The sequence below is a fragment of the Polyodon spathula genome, chromosome 9 (genome assembly GCF_017654505.1).
Source record: "Polyodon spathula isolate WHYD16114869_AA chromosome 9, ASM1765450v1, whole genome shotgun sequence".
Classification (NCBI taxonomy): Eukaryota; Metazoa; Chordata; class Actinopteri; order Acipenseriformes; family Polyodontidae; genus Polyodon; species Polyodon spathula.
Genome location: NC_054542.1, coordinates 16,498,781 through 16,522,512, shown reverse-complemented (window position 1 = coordinate 16,522,512; position 23,732 = coordinate 16,498,781). Strand labels below are relative to the sequence as shown.

Here is a 23,732-nt window from a genome sequence, read left to right as displayed (position 1 = left end):
CTGTCCAGGGAACCGCTCAGACCCAAAGTAAGGATTCAAGCAATGGATGGGAGTAGTTTCTTGTCCATTAGGATCTACTGGAAGCCTAGCTTTCCTTCCAAAAAGCAGCTCATGTGGTGACAATTCTGTCCTGTAAGCTACTTCGGAATGCTAGCGAGGTATAAGGGAGTTTTCTGTCCCAGTCGCGCTGTGAATCTTTCTATCACACGGCCAACATCTGCCCTAAAGTGCGGTTATATCTCTCGACCAAGCCATCTGATTGAGGGTGATGGGGAGGTCTGTGTTTTCCAGACTCCTAGAATATGGCACATTTCTTTAAACAGTGTTGCCTCGAACTTGCGCCCCTGGTCAGAATGAAGTGACTCCAGAACACCAAACCTGCTGACTCACTGTTCAACCAATGTCCATGCAATGGTCTTGGCTTTGATATCAGGAATAGCAAAGGCTTCGGACCATTTGGTGAAGTAGTCCACCATAACCATTATGTAGCATTCCCTTCATCTGCTACAGGGAGCTCTCCATACAGGTCCACTGCAACATGTTCAAAAGGTCGTGAAACACGATGGGTCATCTTTGGTGCTCTGTCTACCACTGTTCTGGCTAACACAGATTCTGCAACTGCGACACCAGTCTTTTACATCCAGACGCCAACCTAAGATCGACTGTACCAAAAAGTCGGCATGGATTGATTCACATGGCAAGAAATAATCACTACTATTCATTATACCTGGAGATAGTAGACTAAATGTTACAAACAGCAAAGTAGTGAAACTACTTGAAAGCGATCTTTTCCAGACATGGAATACCATGTGAGGTCTCTAGTGATAATGGACCACAGTTTACTTGGGCAGAGTTCAGACAGTGTGCAAAAGAGTGGGACTTTGTCCATACCTCTCAATCCAAATTAACCAGTTGAATGGACTGATTTTTGAACTTGGTAAAAACTGTGAAGAATCTGATGAAAAGATCACAGGGCAGTGGAAGCAGCATTTATGAAGGGCTTCTAGTATGTCATTGGAGAGTGGAGATTCCCCCAGCTAAGCTGCTCATGGAAATAAGACTTATAGCTAACTTACTGATCAAGAAAGAACTTCTTGTGACAACTAACTCAAAGAATTTTAGGCAAAGGAAGGAAGTGCAGAAGCACAAGCAGAAGTTCTACTTTCATAAAAGTGCAAAAGATCTGCCTTTACTGAAAATAGGTGATAATGTCAAAAATATATGGACACAGAGAGGCCTTAACCCTTAGCAGTCCATTTATTCCGCGCCTGTCAGGCATGTCAGGTCCAATTTCTTTTCACACATGCTGTTTATTTTACATGAGCTGTTTAAAAGTTTTAAAAGGCCCTGCATAGCAAAAAGGACATTATTTTATAGATATGCATACTGATAAATCCTCCACTGATCAGTCATTTTATCACCAAACTCCTCAATAATGTGATCCAAGTCATTATTTTATTACTATAACGTCTCAAAAAGCTTTGCAAATGTCTGTGATACTCTTTGACTGATGGATGCGGAAGCAGCTATCTCCTTTGTTTGTGTCCGTGTTATCTCTGTGGTGCAAGGGCTATGTGTATTGCTCAGATACACCCTTTTCTTTTTTTGGCTTCAATCAGCTCTTATCGGTCAAACTCGGCTATTGAAAGGTTTTCTCAGCTTTTTCCGGAAAAAAACGACTACAGACCTGTGCTTGACGTCTTTTTGTTGATGTTGGACAGGGTCCAACATCGGACTGGAAAGGTAAAATTATAATGTCAGACCTGATCCGACGTAGAACCGCAAAGGGTTTAAGAGTAAATAACAGGGTTCCAACAAATGCAGCGGTACAGGTCCCCACATGTTGCTATAACTGTTTAAATAATGTACCACTCATTTTCTTTTCACTGTTATTATCCTTAAACTTTAATGTTTCAAAGCTCATTTCAAAATGTCTGCTCTAGTGCACTAGTGTAAGGATTATTGTCAACATTGTCAAACAGGTAACACAGCAATAACAATCTGTTCTTCCTGTAGTGATTTAGAGGACAGATCTCAAACCCTAGTGCACTAGAGTAGATACTGTGTCAAAAGTTGTCAGGATGTTAACAATGAAAGAAAATTATTTCCATTACATGAGAGTAGATGTTAAAACTTCATGCTGATTTGAACTCTGCTCTCACCAAGATAAGCACCAACAGTGCTAATGTAAACTAATGTGATCCATCTGCATCTCCATCCATGCGTTTCTTTCCATCTTATGATGTAGATATCCTTCTGCCTGGTGTTGATGGCTGAAGTCTAATGCTGGCTCCAGGAATCAGCTTATTCTGCCTCCCCAGCGCATGAGTACACACAACGGCTGCAATACTGGCTCCAGGGATCTACCACAGTGCGGTCTCCCCATTGCATCAGCATGACAACCTTCTAGATTGAGCTAAGTAGGGTACATCTCTGGGGTCTTCAAGTGGGCACCTTCCATCTTCTGTGTTTCGTCGACTAGCCCACGACACCTCAAGAGGGCTTGACAGTGACTCTGGCATCCCAACATCATTCCCCTCCGTCCCCCACTCAACTCAGCCCAGCTTACTTACCCATAAATCAGCGTTGCTTTCTTCCTATTGTGCTTGAGATCACCATCCAGAATCTTTCCATCTCAACCACATCGTTGCTGCTCTTTCTGCTGCTTCAGATAAGTTCTTCACTGTGCAACACAACTCTTGGCCACTAAACCCGACATCTCTGATCATCAACCGGGTTGTAGAGTGTGCCACAAATCCTCGACAACCCACCTCCATTACGTAAACCCGGACTCTCCAACCTCGCTGTTCCACTTCAGCAGCTAGTTGAGCATACCAAAGTTTCTTCCTCTCATACGCCTCATCCACAGCATCCTACCATGGCACTGTTAACTCTACCATATGAACATGGCGTGCTGATCCAGACCACAAGATAATGTCTGGTCGAAGGTTTGTGGTGGCAATCTCAGGTGGAAAAATATGGAGTTGACCAACATCTGCCAGCATTTTCCAGTTTCTAGCAGCTTCCAGTTGTCTTGGGTGAGGCTTGGTTTTAACACCTTTTCTTGGTGGTTGCACACTCTCCCATCTCATCCATTCTCCCTGCTTGGTCTGGGAAACGGCCTTTACACACCTCATCCTCTCATCCTGCTTGCACCTCATTGACTACCAGCTTCCTCCGTTGAGTTGGGGTTGCCGTGTGCCACGTAGGAGGACCAGAACTGAGACCAAGACCCCCTCTTCCATGCTGAACTTGCTCCATAATATCACAGATTTGAACAGCAGCCTTAGCATCTTCCACAGCTTTGTTGCCCACTTTCTTCCAGCTTTCAACACAGGTGCTGCCTCCGTTACGCATCTGTCATATGAATCTACTAATGTAATTTCAAGCCGGACCTTGGCGCACTTAAACTCCTTGGTTAGAGCAGAGACTGGTAGTTGCAGCATTCCTTTACCGTAAAGTCCCACTCTGCTGAGGCAGCGTGGAACTCCCAACCATTTCCTGACGTATGAACTGATTAAAGCTTCCAGCTTCTTAACTGTTGTCAAGGAAACCTTGTACACAGTCAGTGGCCACAGCAGTCTGGGCAGTAGACCAAACTGAAAGCACCAGATTTTCAGTTTGCCTGGTAAAGCACTGCTGTCTATGCTCTTCAACCCTTCCACTGCTCGTTGTCTAACTTCTCCTACACGACCTGTGTCCTTTAGATCCCCGTCGTACCATCTTCCAAGACATTTCACTGGCTTCTCGGACACTGTTGGTATTGCCTCACCATTAATGTAGAATCTTTTAACTACTACTTTACCTTTAATTATAGAGATGCTCCTTGATTTCGTGGGCCTGAATTGCATTCATGCCCATTGAATGTTATTGCTTAATTTGCCCAATAACCAATTAGTGCAGGCTGCTGTTGTAGTCATAGTTGTCATGTCATCCATATATGCTCGAATTTGTGACAGTCGCATTCCAGAAACCAAGCGTTCTCCTCCCACTACCCATTTTGATCCCCTAATAATTACTTCCATTGCCATGGTAAAAGCCAGTGGAGAAATGGTACATCCTGCCATTATTCCAACTTCTAGGCATTACCATGTAGTGCTGAATTCTGAAGCTGAAAAACTAAATTGTAAATCTCCAAAGTAGGCTTTCACTAAATTTGTTATTGTCATCAGTACGCTGAAAACATACAGGTACGTTATATAAGCAGTTGTAGCAACATGTGGGGATGTGTAACGATACTTTTTTTTTTTAACCCTGCTACTTACTCTTTAAGTCAAATCCCAAGTCTATCCACGGTCATATCTTGTTTAGGTTAATGGTGTAATCTATGAGATACTAAAAACACAAGAGAATTGAACACCTAGCTCAGCAACTAAATGGAAAGCAACTGAAGAAGTGGACCAAGATAAATCGTTCAAGCCAGATATGAGATGAGAGATCAACAGAGAAGAGGATGTCTGTTCAAGTACAACAGCTAGAGAAATCCCAAAAGTACGAAGAGCAGGTTGTATCACAAAACATCCCAAAAGACTGATAGAGACTTGTTGAAATATGTTAGTACAGTATCCACCACTTACACCGTCCAGGATTATTGTGGGCAGTCGCTTATATCGGGCAAATAGCAATTGCCATTTTCATTGATTTTAATAACAAACGCACTGTTTATACGGTGTTAAGCATGCCGTATATTTCAGGCTAACTTAGCTGTTTGGATCTTGGCATGTGCCATTCACATAGATTTAAATAACATATGCACTGCTGTAGTAATCGCTCATACTAATCCACCAATCAGCTGATTTCACCTCGTTACCTTGCCATTCACATAGACTTCAATAAAAAAGGCAGCATTTACTGCAGTAAAAGCTTGACAGATCGATCAATCAGCTGTTTGCACCTCTGTACTGTATCTTGGCTATTTAATCCCTGAACGCCGTGTCAGGTTTATGGTTTGAAAAAACAGCACTGGCTGCAATAGCAAGCATGGCTGGAAAGAGTAAAGGAAAGAATTTGAGTCCTGCTTTGCTGTAATATGGATGGCAGTGAAAAATATGACCTGCTAGTGACTGGCGAATCAAAAACCCCACGTTGTTTTAGAGGAGTTCACCACCTGCCTGTGGTTTACTGTGCAAACAGAATCACCTGGATGACTGGAGAAATGTTTTCTGAATGGCTACGTATGTGCGTGCTGTGCTTTTAACACTGCCATGCTATGGAGCAGCATCCGGATATAGGACCAAATTGTGATTTTTTAGAAAACGATGACAAAATTTGCCATCCATACATGCAAAAAAAGACCTCCCTGATGCGTATCACAGAGTTCTTCAGTGGAAACAATTTGGATGTAATGTATCCTACCTGTACTGTACATTTCTGCACTTTGAGCAGCTTTGACAAACGTGTTCCGATAAATCAGCCTACACAGAGGTATATCTCAATCAGTAATGGAATAACATTTCATATTTATATCCCAATCAGTAATGGAATAACCTTTCATATTTGAAAGGGAAATACTGCCGCACATATGGACATATGAAGTTTTTTTCTGTTTGCAGATTTTAGGAAATTTTACTGCAGATTTCTGTGGCAACTAAAAACAAGTCATAAGGGAACTTTTGTAACTTTTAAATGCTGAAAAAACACATTGTTGCTGACCTTCTTTTGGTGGGTATTTTTATTAAGTAAAAGGAAGAAGCCTGGGTGTTAGGACAATTGAAAGCCTTGACGTTAGTTGGTCAGCCATTACACAAAGGAACAGACTGCCCAAGTGTGCATTTGGTATTAAGTCACATCTGTCTTCAAACTAAACCACATTCAACTCCTGTCTGACCTGTCCACAAATGAACAGTTGCTTAGGAGACTCCAGACATCTCACATTTGTGGGCTCAGCCATGCACTGCAGGTATAGTGTTTCTGTTGCAGTCAAAGCTTTAGTTTTGAGCCACACAGCAAAATATATCTTTTCATTTTTTTTGTGTATAGCAGTAAATAATATATTTACTAAACAAAACATGCTGAAAACAATGGTTGGTATATTAGAACCACTTATGGTATACATTATATGGTAGTTCTGTGCAGAAAGATACTCACATTTTCAGAGGAATTCAAATAAAGATGTTTAAAGTTGTTAGGTATTCATGAAATTGAATAAATTGAATTAATTACTCAATACAAAACAAGGCTCTCCCTCTGAATCTTGGTCTGTGCACACCTCTAATACATATGACCAATGTTGTTACTGGAAAGAAAAGTCCCTTACCATAGAGCCATGATCACCCAACACTGGATCACAAACTGCAACAGGAAGAATTCATATTTAGTTTACAATTTATGATGGTTAAATCTTCATATTCAAACTTTTGAAATAGCATCTCTTTTGACAAATACAAAAAGTATTAAAATCATCTGCAAAGAATAGATATTTTGTGTAATAAAGTTAGAAATATTTACTCATTATTGGATTGTATAAGGTAAATTACAGGACAGGAGACAGAACAGTATCTCCTACAAGGTATTACTGTAGGAAAAAGTAATACTTTTAACCCATTTTGGAACTTTCAATGCAGTACAATGCACTAGACTTGCATACATATAACGGGTAATCTTGCTACTGCAGTACTTTTTTGTGTTCATTGTGATTAAACTAAACTACACTACAGATTAGCACTAATTCGTTTTTTCAGAGGAATGTGAAACAAAAAAATACATTTTCCTGATACCAATTGCCCATACTCAAAAGTCAAAATGATTACTCCACTGCTTATAAATATAAAGATGGCTACAGTACAACAGTGCCTTGCTGAGAGCTCACCGTAAACAAGATTCGGGTTTTGCCGCTTCAGCTCCTGGACAATATCAACAACCATTTCTAGGAATGATGTATCTCTTGTGTAACCTAGAAAAAGAAGAGAACAATATACTGTACCAGACACAAAAATTATAATTATCAAATAAAGATCACAAAGGTGGATAATTAGCAACCTGGTAAAATATGAATAGGAAGCAAAGCCGGCCAGGAAATAGTTGCACTAACTGCATAGTGCAAAGATATTTAGATCACACACAGAATTTGCCAGGATAATGGCAAATTCAACTTCATATCAAATATGATACGGGGGTTCACAAATAGAACTAGCCCATTGAGAGAACAACTTGTAGGTGTTGTAGTAGCATCAATGACATCACCACCCTGGCAGTGTGGGGAGGGAATAAAAAATACCAAGAGATTGCTTACACCTACCATAAAAACGATGTATAAGTTGATCTTCTAGATATTTTTGGGGGGTCTTTAAAAGGGGGGAGCGCCTAATACATCAGTGCGACATATGCAATGGTGTGTCTATTAAACTACCGAACCAGTGCCACAAACACTAATATACCACGGTTATGGCTCACACAAACTTAACTGTTTACAATCCGATTCTTTTTTTCAGGATCTAAGGCATTCAGGTCATGCTGCTGGGTAAAAACACAAAACCACTGTTCTAATTAAAAGTTTTAATTAGTTATCTCAATACCATTAATCATTTTGAATGTTAAACACAAGTTCTCAGACTTTTGAATGGCCTGCACTTGACCCAGACGTGTACATGAAAAAATAGTGTTTATCACAGCTTTACTGTTAACACAATAGTTGTCCATCTCTATGACTTATTCTCACCCTCCAGAACCATTGCTTTGTCAACATTCAGACTGACCCCACCCCTGGGATCTGTAGCAAACAGCTCTTGGTCAGAAGGCTGAGTAAACTTATGCAGAGCTGTAATGACTCGAGTCAGTGTCATAATAAGCGGAATTGGGCCTGTTTTTTGAGTCGCTGGTTGTAATTTGCATAAACAGCCACTCTAACATGGGTTGCGCTTGTTTTGGGCTTGTTGTGAAAGACTGTGCCGCTTTTCTTTTCTTTTCCTCATGAGACTGCACACAGTCACCTTACTGTTGTGTCTCACAGGCATCCACTGATTCCTGAATACCTAATTTTGTTGTTGACAAGAGTTTGTGCAGGATACAACAGACAGTGGCAATTTTGGGAACAAATAAATGCACTTCAGCCCATTTCATCAGTCTCCCCAACTCCCTTTCAAGTGCCCACTACCCATATTTGCCCAAGCCTGGTGCTGAATGCTTCCTAAGCATCGGTCAGCCGTTTGGACAGGTAGGGTTTCTAAGCCAGGGTAGTATACGCAGCATCACCTGATCCCCTATATGCTGTATTGCCTGAATGAAAGGGACACACAGTGTGTGTATATATATAATGCACACACACACGCACAGCGCCTATAGAAAGTCTACACCACCTTGAACTTTTTTCACATTTTGTTGTGTCAGTGCCTCAGAGTTTCACGCATTTAAATTATGATTTTTTTTCCACTTATCTATACACCATACTCCACACTGTTAAGGGGGGAAAAAATGTTTTATTGAGAAAAAAATATATTAAAAAAATTATATAAAAAAACAAAACTGAAAGATCATAATTGGATAAGTCTCCACCTTCCTGAGTTAATACTTGGTGAAGCACCTTTGGCAGCAATTACAGCTATGAGTTGGGATAGGTCTCTACCAACTTTGCACACCTAGATTTGGCAGTATTTGACCATTCTTCTTTACAAAACTGTTCAAGCTCTGTCAAGTTCCTTGGGGAGCATTGATGGACAGCAATCTTCAAGTCATGCCACCACAAATTTTCAATTGGATTTAGGTCGGGGCTCTGACTGGGCCACTGAAGGACATTTACCTTTTTGTTCCTTAGCCACTCCAGTGTAGCTTTGGCTGTGAGCTTTGGGTCATTGTCATGCTGAAAGGTGAACTTCCATCCGAGTTTCAGCTTTCTTGCAGAGGGCAGCAGATTTTCCTCAAGGACTTCTCTGTACTTTGCTCCATGCATTTTCCCTTCTATCCTGACAAATGTTCCAGTCCCTGCCGATGAGAAACACTTGCATAACATGATGCTGCCACCACCATGTTTCACAGAAGGGATGGTGTTCTTTGGGTGATGCACTGTGTTGGGTTTGCGCCAAACATAACACTTTCCATTTGGCTAAAAAGTTCAATTTTAGTTTGACCAGTCTTGGCCATAAAAGCCTGTAGCTCTTGCAAAGTTGTCATATGCCTCTTGGTAGCCTCTCTGATCAGTCTCCTTCTTGCTCGGTCATCCAGTTTGAAGGGACGGCCTGATTTAGGCAGGGTCTTGGTGTCTCAGCCTTCTCCTGATCTGTGCTTTTCAATGACTTTATCCCTGACTTGCTTTGAAAGCTCCTTGGTCTTACTGGGTTGAGTCTTTGCTTGAAATTCATAACCTGACCAAGGAACCTCACAGAGACAGGTGTTTTTATTCTGAAATCATGAGAACCACTAATATTGCACACACACAGAGGCCATTCAACTAATTGTGTGGCTTGTTAAGGTCATTTTGTGCACCTGAATTAATTTAGGTTTGCCACAGCAAAGGGTTTGAATACTTATGTGATCATGACTTCTCCATTTTTATTTCATATTAATTATCTACTTACTTCTTTTTGTTTTTGCTTTGAATGTGTGGAGTAGGTTGTGTATATAACACATATTAACTCCTACTTCAAAGTGTCATGACTGTAAGCTTTAAAGGAACAAAATGTGAAAATTGTGAGAGGGTCTGAATACTTTTGCAAGGCACTGTATATATGTGAAAATTACATAATTTTGTATTGTATGTTTTAAGAACATAAGAAAATTTACAAACAAGAGGAGGCCATTTGGCCTATCTTGCTCATTTGGTTGTTAGTAGCTTATTGATCCCAGAATCTCATCAAGCAGCTTCTTGAAGGATCCCAGGGTGTCAGCTTCAACAACATTACTGGGGAGTTGGTTCCAGACTCCCACAATTCTCTGTGTAAAAAATTGCCTTCTATTTTCTGTTCTGAATACCCCTTTATCTAATCTCCATTTATAACGATTCTTGTTTCTTTTTTAAGGTATAAATAGTCCCTTGGGTCGACATTGTCAATACCTTTTATAATTTTGAAACCTTGAATCAGATCGCAGCATATGACATGCCTTTTAAACCCGGGATAATTCTGGTCGCTCTTCTTTGCACTCTTTCTAGAGCAGCAATATCCTTTTTGTAGCGAGGTGACCAGAACTGAACATAATATTCTAGATTAGGTCTTTCTAATGAATTGTAAAGTTTTAACATTACTTCCCTTGATTTAAATTCAATACTTTTCACAATATATATGAGCACCTTGCTGGCCTTTTTTATAGCTTCCCGACATTGTCTAGATGAAGACTTTTCTGAGTTAACATAAACTCCTAGGTCTTTTTCATAGATTCCTTCTTCAATTTCAGGATTGTAGTGACTTTGGTATACAATTTATTTATATATAAATTATTCTCTAGGGCACTGTTTAACAACGTCCAAATGTTAATAACTGAGACATACCATAATAGTTTGGTGAGATCATGTAGAACTCGGATCCCCTTGACAACAACTGACATCCACGCAACGTGTCAGAAATACAAAACAATTGTTTATTTAAGGGAAAAAGGAGTGCACAACTAATCTAATATTACGGAAAGGAAAGGCTATTGGTTAGAGATATGCGTGAATAGTAATATGCAGTTCATCGATTCCACAGTCAAACGATTACAACAACCATAACATCATTAGCATACATGGTTAATATACTAATATTGAATATATATGTCTTATCACACACAGTGTCTACTTTGCATTAGTATTTTCAATACCTGTTTCTCATTGTAATCGATCATGTCAATATGTACAAGAATTAATTCAACTTATTTATTTGATATTTAAAAGGGAATCCAACATTCCAGTACCTAATTTAGCAAATTAGTTTTACCATGTTAATTTAGTTTAGACGTGATTTATCAAACTAATAATATGTTATCAACCTCAGTTGATTATATATTCAAATTAACTCAAATGGGGCAATGATGAAATTCGCTGCATTTACGAGGCAACTCCTTTTGAGTTGCACATTTCAAACAAACATAATACATTTCTTACACACTCTAAAACAGGAAGTTATATTCTATTTCTAGAACAGTTTCCACTTAAATTGATAGCATTTGCTTCAGCTACTTTCTCGAGTCATAAAGTACGTAATATTAGACATGTTGAATACTTATCGATTTCATATACAGACGTCAATCTGTGTCGATGAATACTGCAGCTCCAATGTAGGTGGTACTTTGCCGTACGCACTGTATTGCGTAGGCTCGCAATAACCAATAGTTCCTTTTCAAATGAAGATTAGCTTGTTGATCTCTAAGGCTTGCAACATTATCTTTGTTGGCAGTTTTCCCACTGGGAATAGTTCGGTTGATCAGACGTAACTCAGTACAGCTAATGCATTGCAATTGAAAAGTTATATAGTTGTTTGTAAAAGTGTTCTTGTGGCAATTCTTCTGTTCGGCTTTGCATCAGTTTGTTTCGTGCAGATACGTGGAGACCCGCTTTCTGATTAATGCAGTATCCCATCACTGATCCAGTCTCTCGTAGGACAGATGGCAGGGTCCTTCCTCAGAAGATGATTCTAGCCATTATTCAGAACATTGGTTCTTCCTTGCCTTCTGTGAATTCGAGCACATATGCTCCCATGTTCTGCAACTTTTTTGACAGCAGTGTAGCATCCATTTCGTCCCTCCAAACTTCAAGACAACTCTAGCGAGAGGACACTACTTGTGCACACTTCCTTTGCAGTCAGCACACATGTCTGGGGAGCAGCAGCAGAAGCTCGCTCACACAGCAGAAGCTCTGGAAACCTCCACTCACATCTTGAAAGTCAGTGGGTTTTGTGATTCTCTCTTCAACCCTGTGATTGGCTAGTCAGGTTATTTTGGGCAGTGCCTGAGTCCACGTGAAATGTCTTTCATTGGTTGTTCTCGTACCGACATGGCCCCTTGTCGGCTGGATTTATGACAAGGACTGTTTCTGTTCTTAGTGTCAAGGTACTCAGAATTATCTGGAAGTTGCCCTCAGTAAAATACTACTGGCGCCGAAATGACTCATTCAGAGATAAGTAGAGATAAAACTCTTGTCCAGAAGTTAGTTTCTAAAAACATTCTTTGTCAGTGGGGGAGTTGGAGACCAGAAATCGAGAAGACACAGAGAATGGTTTAAGACTCCCCCCTGTATATTCCAATTCTGTTATTTTCATGCACGGAATGATATGATGAACCCCCCTTCTGAACTCTGACCATGCAGGAATTTCCGGGTCAGGCGGCCATCTTCGCCCAAGGTAGAACCATGCAGCCGTCGGGTCTCATCATTGCAATCAGCTGTGCTGTTCTCGTTGATTGGCTGACGTGGGGCAGCGTGCTGATTGCAGGGGTGGGACTTAGCAGTATTTAAGCAGTATGGTTTTGCCATTCGGTCTCCCTGGGCTGAACTGAAAACACATGCTGTGCTTGTTGTGTTGCTTTTATTCACTGCTGTTATTCACAGAAGCTTGAAAACCTTGGACTGTGTTGGATTACCGGAGTGAGGAACCTAGGACTGGCCATTAATCTGTGGAAGGGAGCTAAGAAGCGGTGAGAGGAAACCCACCGCAGTACCACAAAGAAACCCAGTGCTTCCTTTGTTGTTGTTTATTTTGTAACCGTGACATTTTTTGTTTACTCTTATTTCAAACCTGAGTTTACCATTGCTGGTATTCCAGGTGGTTTTCTTGTTTATTTTTTGCAATACTGGACTGTTCTATTTTTATTATTTTTGTAAAATAAAACCATGCCCTGATACCATTGATGGTACAGGGCTCTAAGGACTAAACTCCATTTCCGGCTCCTGTGTGCTGTCATTTCTGGTCCTTCCCAAAAGCTCCACCCACTACCCTCCCACAAGGATGTATAACTAGATTTTACTTACTGGTCTACACTGTTCCTACTGGAATTTACAGTAGTAATATGTCAACCATTACGAGTTGGGAAATGTATACCCAAGCTGTCGCAGTGAGTGAAAGCAGCCACAAGCCTTGCCCTGACGTGAGCCTAACTGGAAAGCTGCTGCGCAAGAGGGCACGCTGCATCCAGGACTCTGGACCCCACAGAAGGCGCTGCTGAAGTAGCCACATTGAGTCAGTAAAACCTTATAAACGTATGCGGTGTGGTCCATGCCACAGTGTTATATAAGTCAAGTAGGGATGCCCCATGAAACTGCCCAAGACATCATAGTCCCTCTACTGGAGTGAGCTGTCACATCACTTGGAGAGGGTAGGTTAGCCAGCTCATAAGCCAGCCGGATCGACCAATATCCAATGTGACAAATACTGCTTGGTAAGTGCCGACCTTGTGTATGCGACCCATAACACACCAATAACTGGGTTGAGACCAATCAATGTAACACCTTGGCGCCCTGACAGGGCAGAGTGTATGAAGTCTCCGATCTGCTTCAGAGAAGAACGCCTAACAATCTTAGGCAGGAAAACCAGGTTCGTGCATAAAGTAGCGTTATCCCCGCTGCTGGCAGAGCGCAAACAGGTACCCTCTATGGAAAGGTCCTGTAACTCGCTGATATGTTTGGCTGACGTGACAGCCAGGAGAAAGGCTGTCTTAAAAAGACAAGTATCTGGGGTCCACTGAACACAGAGGCTCGAAGGGAGCCTTCGTAAGTATCTCTAGAACTAAGTCCAGACGTCAGGAAGGAACCATTGGTCTACGGGGAGGGTGGAGCCGCCTAGCCCCTTTTAAAAACTGCACTGCCAAAAAATGAGCTCCGGGAGACAGAGTCAATTTTGACATGGCACACAGATTTAGCAGCCAGGTATGAGCTGGCTCAGAGCAGCAAACCATATCCTACTGAGCCAGTACGGCGCAAACAGGAGGACCCTCGCGCCCTCGTTCCGTATTTTCTCCAAGTAGGACGGGATCAGCGCTAGAGGGAGGAACGCATACAGCAAGCCCTGAGGCCAGCTGTGGGCTAGGGCATCGATTCCCAGAGGGCCAATGCATCTCTGAATCAAGAACCACAGAGGGCAATGTGTGGACTCCTCTCACCCGGTTGTGCCCAGGTGAGCAACTGGAAAGCCGCTTGGTGCAACCCCTGAAGAACCGTAGCCCCCCCCCCGGCGATTGACATATGCCACGACAGTGGTACTGTCCATGTACACTAGTACATGCCTGCCTTGCAGCACTGATTGAAAATGGTGCAGGGCCAGGTGCACTGCCCTGAGTTCCAGAGCATTGATGTGGGCGGACGGCCACCTGCTAATCCAGACCCCACGGGTCCCCCTTCCATTCCAAACCACCCCCCAACCTATAGTTACTCCCTCGCTGAGGAGGCGAGGATTCTTCCACCAGCTCAGGGCTCGTCAGCATGACCGAGACACCGTCAGCTGGCAGTGTCTGTCTCGAGCTGGGTGAACTACTCAGACATTGAGCAATGCCTGCAACAGACGCATATGGAGGAGACAGGGAAGCAAGCTCCAGCCGGGTAAGATGCCAAAGATGCCAAAGTGTTCATGACCCCAGGAAAGGAGGGGGTCCGGCTCGAAACTGGAGTGAGTAGCCAGAGTGGACAGTTGCAAGCACCCACGCATCGGTGGTGCATTGCCTCCATGCCTGAAGGTGGTGCTGGCTGAACGGGTGCAGGGCCCGAGGCTGGAGCCCGTCAGGGTTGCTACTGCTTTTGTTGAGCCTGCTGGACTGTGTTCGGCTGGCGCTGCCTCTTTTGAGGGGGCTGCTGGGGGCACTGCCCGCAGCTGCCGAGGGTCGATTGTGGGGGTACTGCCAGCTTGGCCCAGGTGGAGAAGCCACCGGGACAGTGCACACAGTGGTCTGTGGAGCAGCAGCTCTGGGTCTCCATCATTGTTGCCCCAGTTGCTGGGTATGAGTGGGTCGTGGAAGCAGCTCTGTGAGCTGCTTTGATGACTCCCTCGTGCGGTGAGACCGCTGCAGCATCTCTTCCACAGCTGGCCCGAAGGTGTAGCCGGGGGAGATGGGCGCGTTGAGCAGGGACGCTTTGTCCGCGTCCGGTACCCTGGCTTGGGAAAGCCAAAGCTGGCGTCGTGCAACCACAAGGGCTCCCAGGTTACATCAGATAGCTTGGCCACTGTCCCAAGCTATGCAGAGCAGCTGGTCACTCACCAGCTTCAACTCATTAATAACATGAGGAAAAGGCTGGACAGACAGGTCCTGCAGCAGCTGCTATTGGTACACAGTTAGTAGACCAGCAGTGTTTGCTAGTCTTGCTGCCAGTGCCCCCACGCTGTATACCCTTTTTAAGTGTGTGTCAGTGATCCTACACTGTTTATTTGGGCAGGAGATGTCACAGGACAGTATTGAAATAGTCTGTGTCTGCATTAAGGCAACCACCACGGAATCAACAGGCGGGAAATGCTGGAGCCCCAGCTTCTTCCGCCCTGGAGGGCATACAATGCCTCCACCCATCTGGTGCTAGTGGACACGGATGCTGGGCTGCCCCACAAAGACTGCAACTCCTCCACAAAATCCGAGAGGGGCTTACAGCACTGTGTAGACAACACCGAGGTTTCAAAAACTGGTCGGCGGACCTGGATCTCCTCAGTCCAAGGGATCTGGACCCGGGCATCTGTATAAGTATCAGACGGGGGAGCCCTCTAAACAGAAGGGATCCTCCGTTCCCCCTTCGAATTCGTCTTCCTCCATCAAGGCGGCCAAGGACACCACATCATCCTGCTCCTCCTCAATCAGCTGAGACTGCAGGAAAGCAGGGACCAGTGCTAGGGCTAGGGGGTCTCCAGGACCCTAAAATCTGGAGTCGGTGCAGGGGAAGCTATAAAATTGACAAGACACTCCAATAACAACTACTGATTTGCAACCATGCTTGCTAGCTGTGTCATTTGTGCCCATAAGGCTGACACATTTGCATTAGGTGAGTGCCTGCGCTTCTTTGCTTTCTTGGTCTGGTGCTCTGGAGAGTGAGACACAAACCGAGCACTGCACATGCAAGGGGCTCCTCGGAGTGTCAGCAAGACCGCGGAGAGCCAGAGGAGGTGGAACGAGCTTCAGCATGGTCTGCCCTCTTAGCCCTGGACCTCTTAAAAACTGGCGCAGACATCAGCACCCAGGCACTGGACGCACAAATTATGGTCGTCCTCTGGGGGAGGCTGGCCCCACATCTCACACAATCGTGGAATGACATACCAAGCACAGGGTAAGACACTGGTGCTATGCACGGGAGTGCTAAGTACTGAGGTGTACCAGGCACAGAGATACTGAGGAAGTGCACGTGGATGCACGGGAGTGTTATCTGTACCGAGGCTATGCACGGAGAAGCTATACGCCAGGTTAATCCAGATGAGTGCATGGGGCACGGAGTACGGGGCACCGAGGGTGCTATGTACACCAGTCGAACCAGAAACCAGAGACACAAAACAATTTGTGGAGGACAAAATCCAAAATGGATGAGGCTGTAAACAGCAGCCGCCACTTCTCAGCCGCCAAAAAACACACAGTGATTGAGGCTAAAAAAGAACTACCGTAGCATCCAAGGAAAGGGGCAGGCTGGGTTCCGAGGAGGAATGGCGATGTACTTTTTTTTTTTTTTTTTTTTTTTTTTTACCAAAAACAGTCTCCGAAGAGAAAGAGATTCTCATGAAAATGGAGCAAGTGAAGACATGTCTACTCAGGTTGGAGTGATGAATCAAATGGCAAAGGTTGCTGTGTGACGTAGCATGTTGTTTTAGACGTGGTCACACTGGGCCTATCAAGCAGCTTCTTAAATATGTGCTCAGGTCATGTGACATGATGGTCATTTCCCAACTCGTAATGGTTGACATTGAGACTGAAAGGGAAAGCAGCAATTGAAAAAAAACATAATCAAGACACAGTATCAGTTCACAAAAATATCTTCCTCAGACACATTGCTAAGGTTGCAAGTACCATCACTTGATTTAGAAGAAGCATGTTTGCAGTTGAAAAATGCGTTAAGCATTGTATAAACAAATTATGATAATTGCGGTTTAGAATATAAGCAATGTACCTAAACTGTGGTAAACCAAAAAAACGGTATACCGACCCATCCCTAGTCAGTCCTGACTGTGTCTGCTATCCACTTGGACAGCCGCTGCTTAGACAAGGCTTGACCATGCGACTTCGAACTATAGCGGACAAAAAATTGTTTGGACTGCCTTTCCCTCCTGTTAACGTAGTACGCCATGACCCACACTGGACAGAGCGCATGAAGCTGTCACTCTGTCAGACTGGAAAAGAGGTGGATATAAAGCCTCCAATTCCACAGACTGGTTGACATGAAATGCTGAGATAGTCTTCGGCAGGATTAGTACGGAGCATGGCCTTTGTACTGGCCTCTGTAAAAATGAAGCAGGCTTTCACTAATGAGCATGACTGCATCTCACTCACCCGGTTTCCGGAGGTGACAGCGAACATGAAAGCCGATTTGAGCGATACAAAATTACAAGAATACAGAGGCTCAAATGGAGGTTTCATGAGTAAAAAAGATAATGCAGTGTACAGGTACAGTTGTTCAGGTGCTGCCACAATGTGCGTATAGATATTGACTGGGTCCCAAATGGGATTGGTTTGGTACCGGACTGGTGACCCAAGCACCAGTCGGTAGCGGACTGGAACCGGGTCGGTACCTGGTCAGTTTGGTTCTGGCTCGCTGACTTTAGCATCGGGTCCTTACAGCTATGGTACCGGGTTGGAACAGGTTCAGTTTGGTACCTGTTCAGTGACTTTAGCACCAGGCTGGTACGGGTACAGTACAGGGTCGGTTCTGTGAATTTAGCACTGGGTCAGTATGGGCACGGTCGGGGCCAGGGACGGGAACGGTGCGGTAACCTCAGTCCCTGCTCAGTACCGGGCAGGCAGTGGAGCAGGTCGGTGACCTCGGTACCGTTCTGCACGGGTCCACCATTCAAAGTCAACGGGGGTGGCAACGTACAGGAATGCCCACCTGTAAAAGCCACTGGTTACACCACTCAATCAGTAGCACACACAAGACTGAGGAGAGCCTGTTTGTTAGAATGGACAAACAGCCTTCGTAATGGTGATGCTAAAAAGCTGTCACCAAAACGGCATCAAGATAGCATGGTTGAAATTTCGTAAAGCAACAACCAAAGCGGTTTGTCTATCTCGGTTCTGCACAGTGCTGTTGAGCCCAGCAGCTGCTCTTGCTGCATGTGTGCTGAGCACTACATTACAGACAGGCCTGCGCGTAATCTGTAAAAAACACAACACACACAAAGAGAAAAAACTCTCAACTAAAAACAGTAATTAAACAATTACAGAAATAATATGAAACGTCTGGTGAGGTGCTAAAAAGCAAAAACGAGAATTTAAATAAGCTGCAGACGGAGCAATGCAGCCTGCCGGGAGAACACAAAGTCAGCTGGCTTACGTTGATGGATACCTGGGAAGGAACGACTGCTGGCTTCACGTAGGGAACAAGGTCGCAGAGGGATGCAAAAGCAACAGGCTGTAGTGCACACAGTGCACGTAATTAATAAAAACTATTACATCGACATTAAATGCAAAATATATACAGATAGAAGCAACAACGTTCTTATCTGAACAAGACTCTGATCAGGTCAGTTTTGAAAGGAAAAATGGCGATGAAATCTCTGAGCGCAGTTCTCACTGAGCAGCTTTTGAATACAAAATACCTCTTGGGAGGTAAACTTATTTATTTATTGCATTTATATACTGCTTTTTATAAAAAAAGTATTGCAAAGCACTGTAAAGTACATAGCAGATAAAAAGAACAAAACCCAAAACATTAGTATAGCATGTCACACATACAACTGCCACAATCAGACCATTTCAATAACAGATTTAAATAACAGTACACACATTATAATACAAAAGCAGCAATTTTAAAGTTAAATTAAAACACACTAAGATACCCATACGGCAAGGCTTACGTTTTGTACTTGAAAGGGAACCTTTTTTTATTTCTGAAATGGTATAACTTTGTTTGTCAAATATGTGATAAAAATTTGATACTGTAAAGATTAATTTGAATGAATCAATTTATATAAACAATTTTACAACCATTTTCATTCATTTCCATCTGTGAATGCACTGGTCAAATACTTTTAATAAGCCCTGAATTACACATGAAATTGTATTTTTAGTGTTTATATTAAGAACTTTGACTAGATCCAGAAAGTACAATTAAAATAGTTTTAGGATTTCTGTTAGGAGCTTTTGAATTCAGCTAATGTATTAACATATAAAAAAAAAAAAAAAAAAGAAATATGAAATATTAATGTGGTCAGATATACAGAATAATTACCACATTACTTATTTCATATAGAAATGAGAAATACATATCACAATGTTTTTTGCCTTGCAACAATTTACCACCCTGCCAGAATCTGGACGAGTGGAAAGATGGCTCTGTCTGTGTGGGACTTGGGTTGCCACCTGTCCGGGTTTGACCTGGACAGTCCTGGAGTTGGCATCTGTGTCCGGGTGGCAGGAATTAACAAACCCGGACACCCTAATGTCCGGTTTTAAGTGAAAGCCTTCCTTTAACCTCAACCTTCCTTTGATATTTTCTTTGACATACCATAATGGGACATTTTGCAGTGGAATTTCTTTTGGCTTTATTGGCGGTTTGGATTGGATCGCCAATAATACTTCCACCAATCAGAGTGTGGCATACAGTGTGCGATCCCGCCCTCTGACAGACTGGTGGTATGCAACACAGAAGTGCGCAGAATGTGTCAGATGTCAAAGTGAATATGAGAATGGCAGTGAGTGATGAATCCAATTTGCTTAAAAAAATTAAAAGCAGACTGGACATTTCCATCAATGGATTTAGGAAATCTGGAATTTATGATGCAATGAGAAACTGTGTAAACTGTGCCTGCTACTGCGGTACCTGTAGGTTAAGCAGTTTTGTGTTATTTTTTTTATTTGTTTTTTATAATGGGTTAATTAAGTAGCAGTCAAATTTGTTTATGCCAGACTTGTTAGAAAATCTGTAACAATGGTGCAAATTTGCTTTGGATTGTTACTGTCGATATGTGTAGATCCTACTATCCACCGTGCAGGTGTCACAAAGTCCCTAAACAATATGTTAAAATAAATTAGTTCTGCATCGCATTAAAAAAAGCTGGTTTTGCCAGTGCTTGATAGTCTATTAAGCAGTTTTAAACGTAAAGAGTTTTAGTTTACTGATATCTTAAAATTGAAGGGCCATATAAGAACGATAAATATCGTAACTCAATTTTAGAAGGCCTTTGTTGTTCTCCAAGTTGCTGCAGTGACATTGTAGACGCTATAACGAGTTACTGTAAATGAGATACTGTTTTAGCAGACATATTTCATTAAATAAACATACATTTAAATTCTACTGTGCCCCAGCATTTAAACAATGTTTTAAATGACATTGATCTGCATGTGATTAAATACATAACCTTTACAGTAAAATATGGCTTACTTTCGATATATAACGGTAATTAAACCACATATATTTGTGCGTGTATCTATAAACATTGCATACTTAATGGTAGCTATTAGTAAAATTTGAAAACCCGAAGTAAATTTGAATACATTTTGACTCATTTTGTCTCTTTTTACCGACACACGACCAATAGTGCCATAGTTTTTAACGCAACCCCATTTTATATATATAAGAACAAAACTTGGAAGACAAGCACACATACTTGGTCCCCTATTTAATTCTTCCTGTCAAAAAACACCAGCACTTTAAAGGAGTCCAGATTAGAATGTGTAAGCAACATAAGCTGCCAAATAGTGATCTCTATCTGACATTTGGGAAGAGAGTCAATCAGGGTCCATTTCTGTCTGTCATACAGATCATTCCAAAATGCCTCACTCACGTTTTTCAACAGTGGCCCAGTGTACAAAGTACATTTCTTGTACAGTGAACAATATTTAGTTTTTCTTTTATGTTGCAATCCTAGTTTTTGTTATGTGGAATGAAATAAAAAGAAAAGAGGGAGTAAATATTGTTGTTTTTTTCATGTACCCTTATTACACATTTATTTTATTTGACATGTTTAATCAAAGTTAAAAAGTAATTGAAGACATGACAATGGCAGGGATTGTAAAAATAAATACATTTAAAAAAACAAAATGTGTTGTCTACTTATGTGCTGCATTTATCTTAAAATAAAAAGCTACCGAAAATAAAAATAAAAAAAAAAAATAAAAAACATTGAAAAACTTTTATATATAATATATATAGATATATATTATATAATATATATCATATATATTATATATATATATATTATGACTAGTTGCAAAAACATTTTTGTTAGGGTTAATATTTGGTAAGGGTCTGGAAATAAAAAATAATTTATTTTAACAGCACTTTAAAGACAGTGTGGTAAAAACGGTCATAAAATGCTTTGTGACATCTATGACAAAAATGCTTGGCTGTAAAGGACTTAATGTATTTAAGCAGATCATTTAACCAGTTGCCACCTATCATTCTGCAGTAGGCAGTTCAGTGTAAATAAACCATTACTTTATTAGTGATTCAATGCACCTTAACAGCTGGGTGTACATTATAAAACTATTGAGAGAGAAAACCAGGGATGAAATCCTACAAGTGTAATATTCTGATGAAATAAATAAATATGCTACAGTTAGCACCTCAGACTCATTTATTCAATGTGATCTTCTAGGACCACAGCACTGAAAATATGAAGTTGGAAACTTAAATGGTTAATGGCGATATTAGCAGTTGTAGGTGCGGTGGCATTGAAATTACTTACCTGTTAATACATAGTCGTACTGGTTCACATTGTTAAGTTTAAGACCCTGATAGAGAACATGGAGCTCATCCGCTGTCAAAACCTGCCCTTTCCAGTGTGCATAACCTGGGAAAAGGGGGAAAAATCGATTTGTCGTTAAGAACAATGTAACATATTCCAACCAAGGACAGAATTCCACATGCAGATAAGCATCATAAAAATGTAGGTAGGTTTCCAATAACAATATCCACAAATGTTACCAATTGAAACTGTAATAATCTAAGGCAACACTACAAGGTATGACATACACAAACTTTAAATTATATATCATAATCCTGGTTCCCCGACATAGAAATGTTATCCATTACCGATTGGAATATACCTCTGTGTAGCCTGATTTACCCGTCATATGTCAAAGCTACTTGATAGAGCCCCCTCTGCGTCAGGCTCAGAGACCCCGCCCCCTGCAGAAGGATTATGGGTAAAACACTATTGACATACAAGGTCATGATACCCATTTCTAAAATCCTTATTTTGAGCAGTTTTAAAAAAATGTATACTTATGCCAGGGTATCTCATTTACTGGCATACTGGGCACATACAATTGGGGTGGGTGCTGTGGTCCATGGGCTGCATATTTCGAAGTGGAAAAGTCAAAGTTGCCTGGTGTCTGTCTAGAGCAATTAAACCCCCCCAAAACCAATGAAAAAATGTACACATAGGCACAGGCACAGGCACATCCAGCAGCTTAAAAGTTTCTATATTCTTACACCAAGCATTTTAGGGACTAAATGTGATGCAGGTATGTCACAAAGACGGCCGGAGTGGGTGGCATCAGACCAGAAACAGGAAAATAAACAGATAGAGAGAGAGGTGGAGTTTGGTGGAGCTGAGCGAATGCTTTCGCTCAGCATTTAATAAATAAACAGAACAGAAAATAAAAAGGTTGTAACAAAAACAGCACACGGCACTGGTAGCCAAAATAAAAAGACAAACAAAACGGACTATACAGACAAACACGGTGAGCAGATATTTAACTACTATTCTTATCACAATTACTACCTCCGTCTCTTATCCCGTTCTCCACTCACCGAACACACAACCCCGAGTGGGTGAAAACATGCAGCTTTTATGCAGCTGTACCAAGACTCGATTGCTAATCAATCACTCAACTGGAGTCTCAGTACAACTGCATGTGAATTAATAAAGTGCAATTCCCCGTGCTCACATATTATTACTTTTTACTTTTTTTCACTTTTGTGCAATCCTCGTGCCTAAATACAAATATACATTTTAAACACTCGTGTTGCACAGACCCATTGATATCCTGTGTACCAATGCCTATACACCAACATTTAACACACCACACGCAACATATAACAGATAATATACACAGGGGCGGGCACTTTGTCACAAGATATAATACATTTTATAAAAAAAGTAGCATTTTGTTTACAATAATAGCTGGATTTTGTGATCACATGACCAAGTAAACCACAAAAAAACTCCAGAGTCTGGCAAAAAAAAAAAAAAAAAAACAATATATAATTTGCCATGGTTACCTAAAAAGAAACATATTGCAATTTTGATGTAAAACAGGCAAGTCCCAAAATCACAAAATGCCAGTATGGGGTCCAGCCCACGGGACAGACATCAAGTCTGGAAAACGCCCCATTTAAACCTGTACTGGTAACGGCTAGAAGCTACCCTACCATTCTGGAGGGTTGCAATAACTTCATCTGAGAGACCGAGCTTGATAATTGCAGCCACCAGAGTCTGAGCAGGTCGAGATGCACAGGCAGCTCCCAAAGCTGGCCGTCCAGAATCTGGACCAGTGCTGACCCAGGCTCTCCTGGGCCAATAATTTGGGGCTACCAGGAGCACCAAAACCTGTTCTTGTCTGATTTTCTCCGAGCACAGCAGTAGCAACGCCAGTGGTGGGAAGTGGGACCTTGAAGGTCTCTGACAAGTGGGTCTGCTGATGAGACATGACCGTACAGAGCTTATTCATTTGGCTATGAACCTGGTCTATACCCATAGAGGACTTGCAGTGACTCC

At 42.0% G+C, this 23,732-nt stretch overlaps 1 protein-coding gene across 6 annotated transcripts in view; it reads right to left on the bottom strand.

Moving 5' to 3' along the window:
* The window catches only part of LOC121320437 (pyridoxal kinase-like), a 166,738-nt gene that overhangs the window by 103,271 nt on the left and 39,735 nt on the right, over positions 1-23,732 (bottom strand). For all 6 annotated transcript variants that reach the window (XR_005950842.1, XR_005950843.1, XR_005950844.1 and 3 more), the window contains exons 3-5: positions 21,696-21,800; positions 6,809-6,892; positions 6,257-6,291 (exon numbers count right to left, since the gene is read on the bottom strand). Coding sequence is in view for 2 of the 6 variants with exons in the window: in XM_041258768.1 (XP_041114702.1) it covers positions 6,257-6,291; positions 6,809-6,892; positions 21,696-21,800 (224 nt within the window). In the remaining 4 variants the exon portion in view is untranslated. The remainder of the gene's footprint in view (positions 1-6,256; positions 6,292-6,808; positions 6,893-21,695; positions 21,801-23,732) is intronic.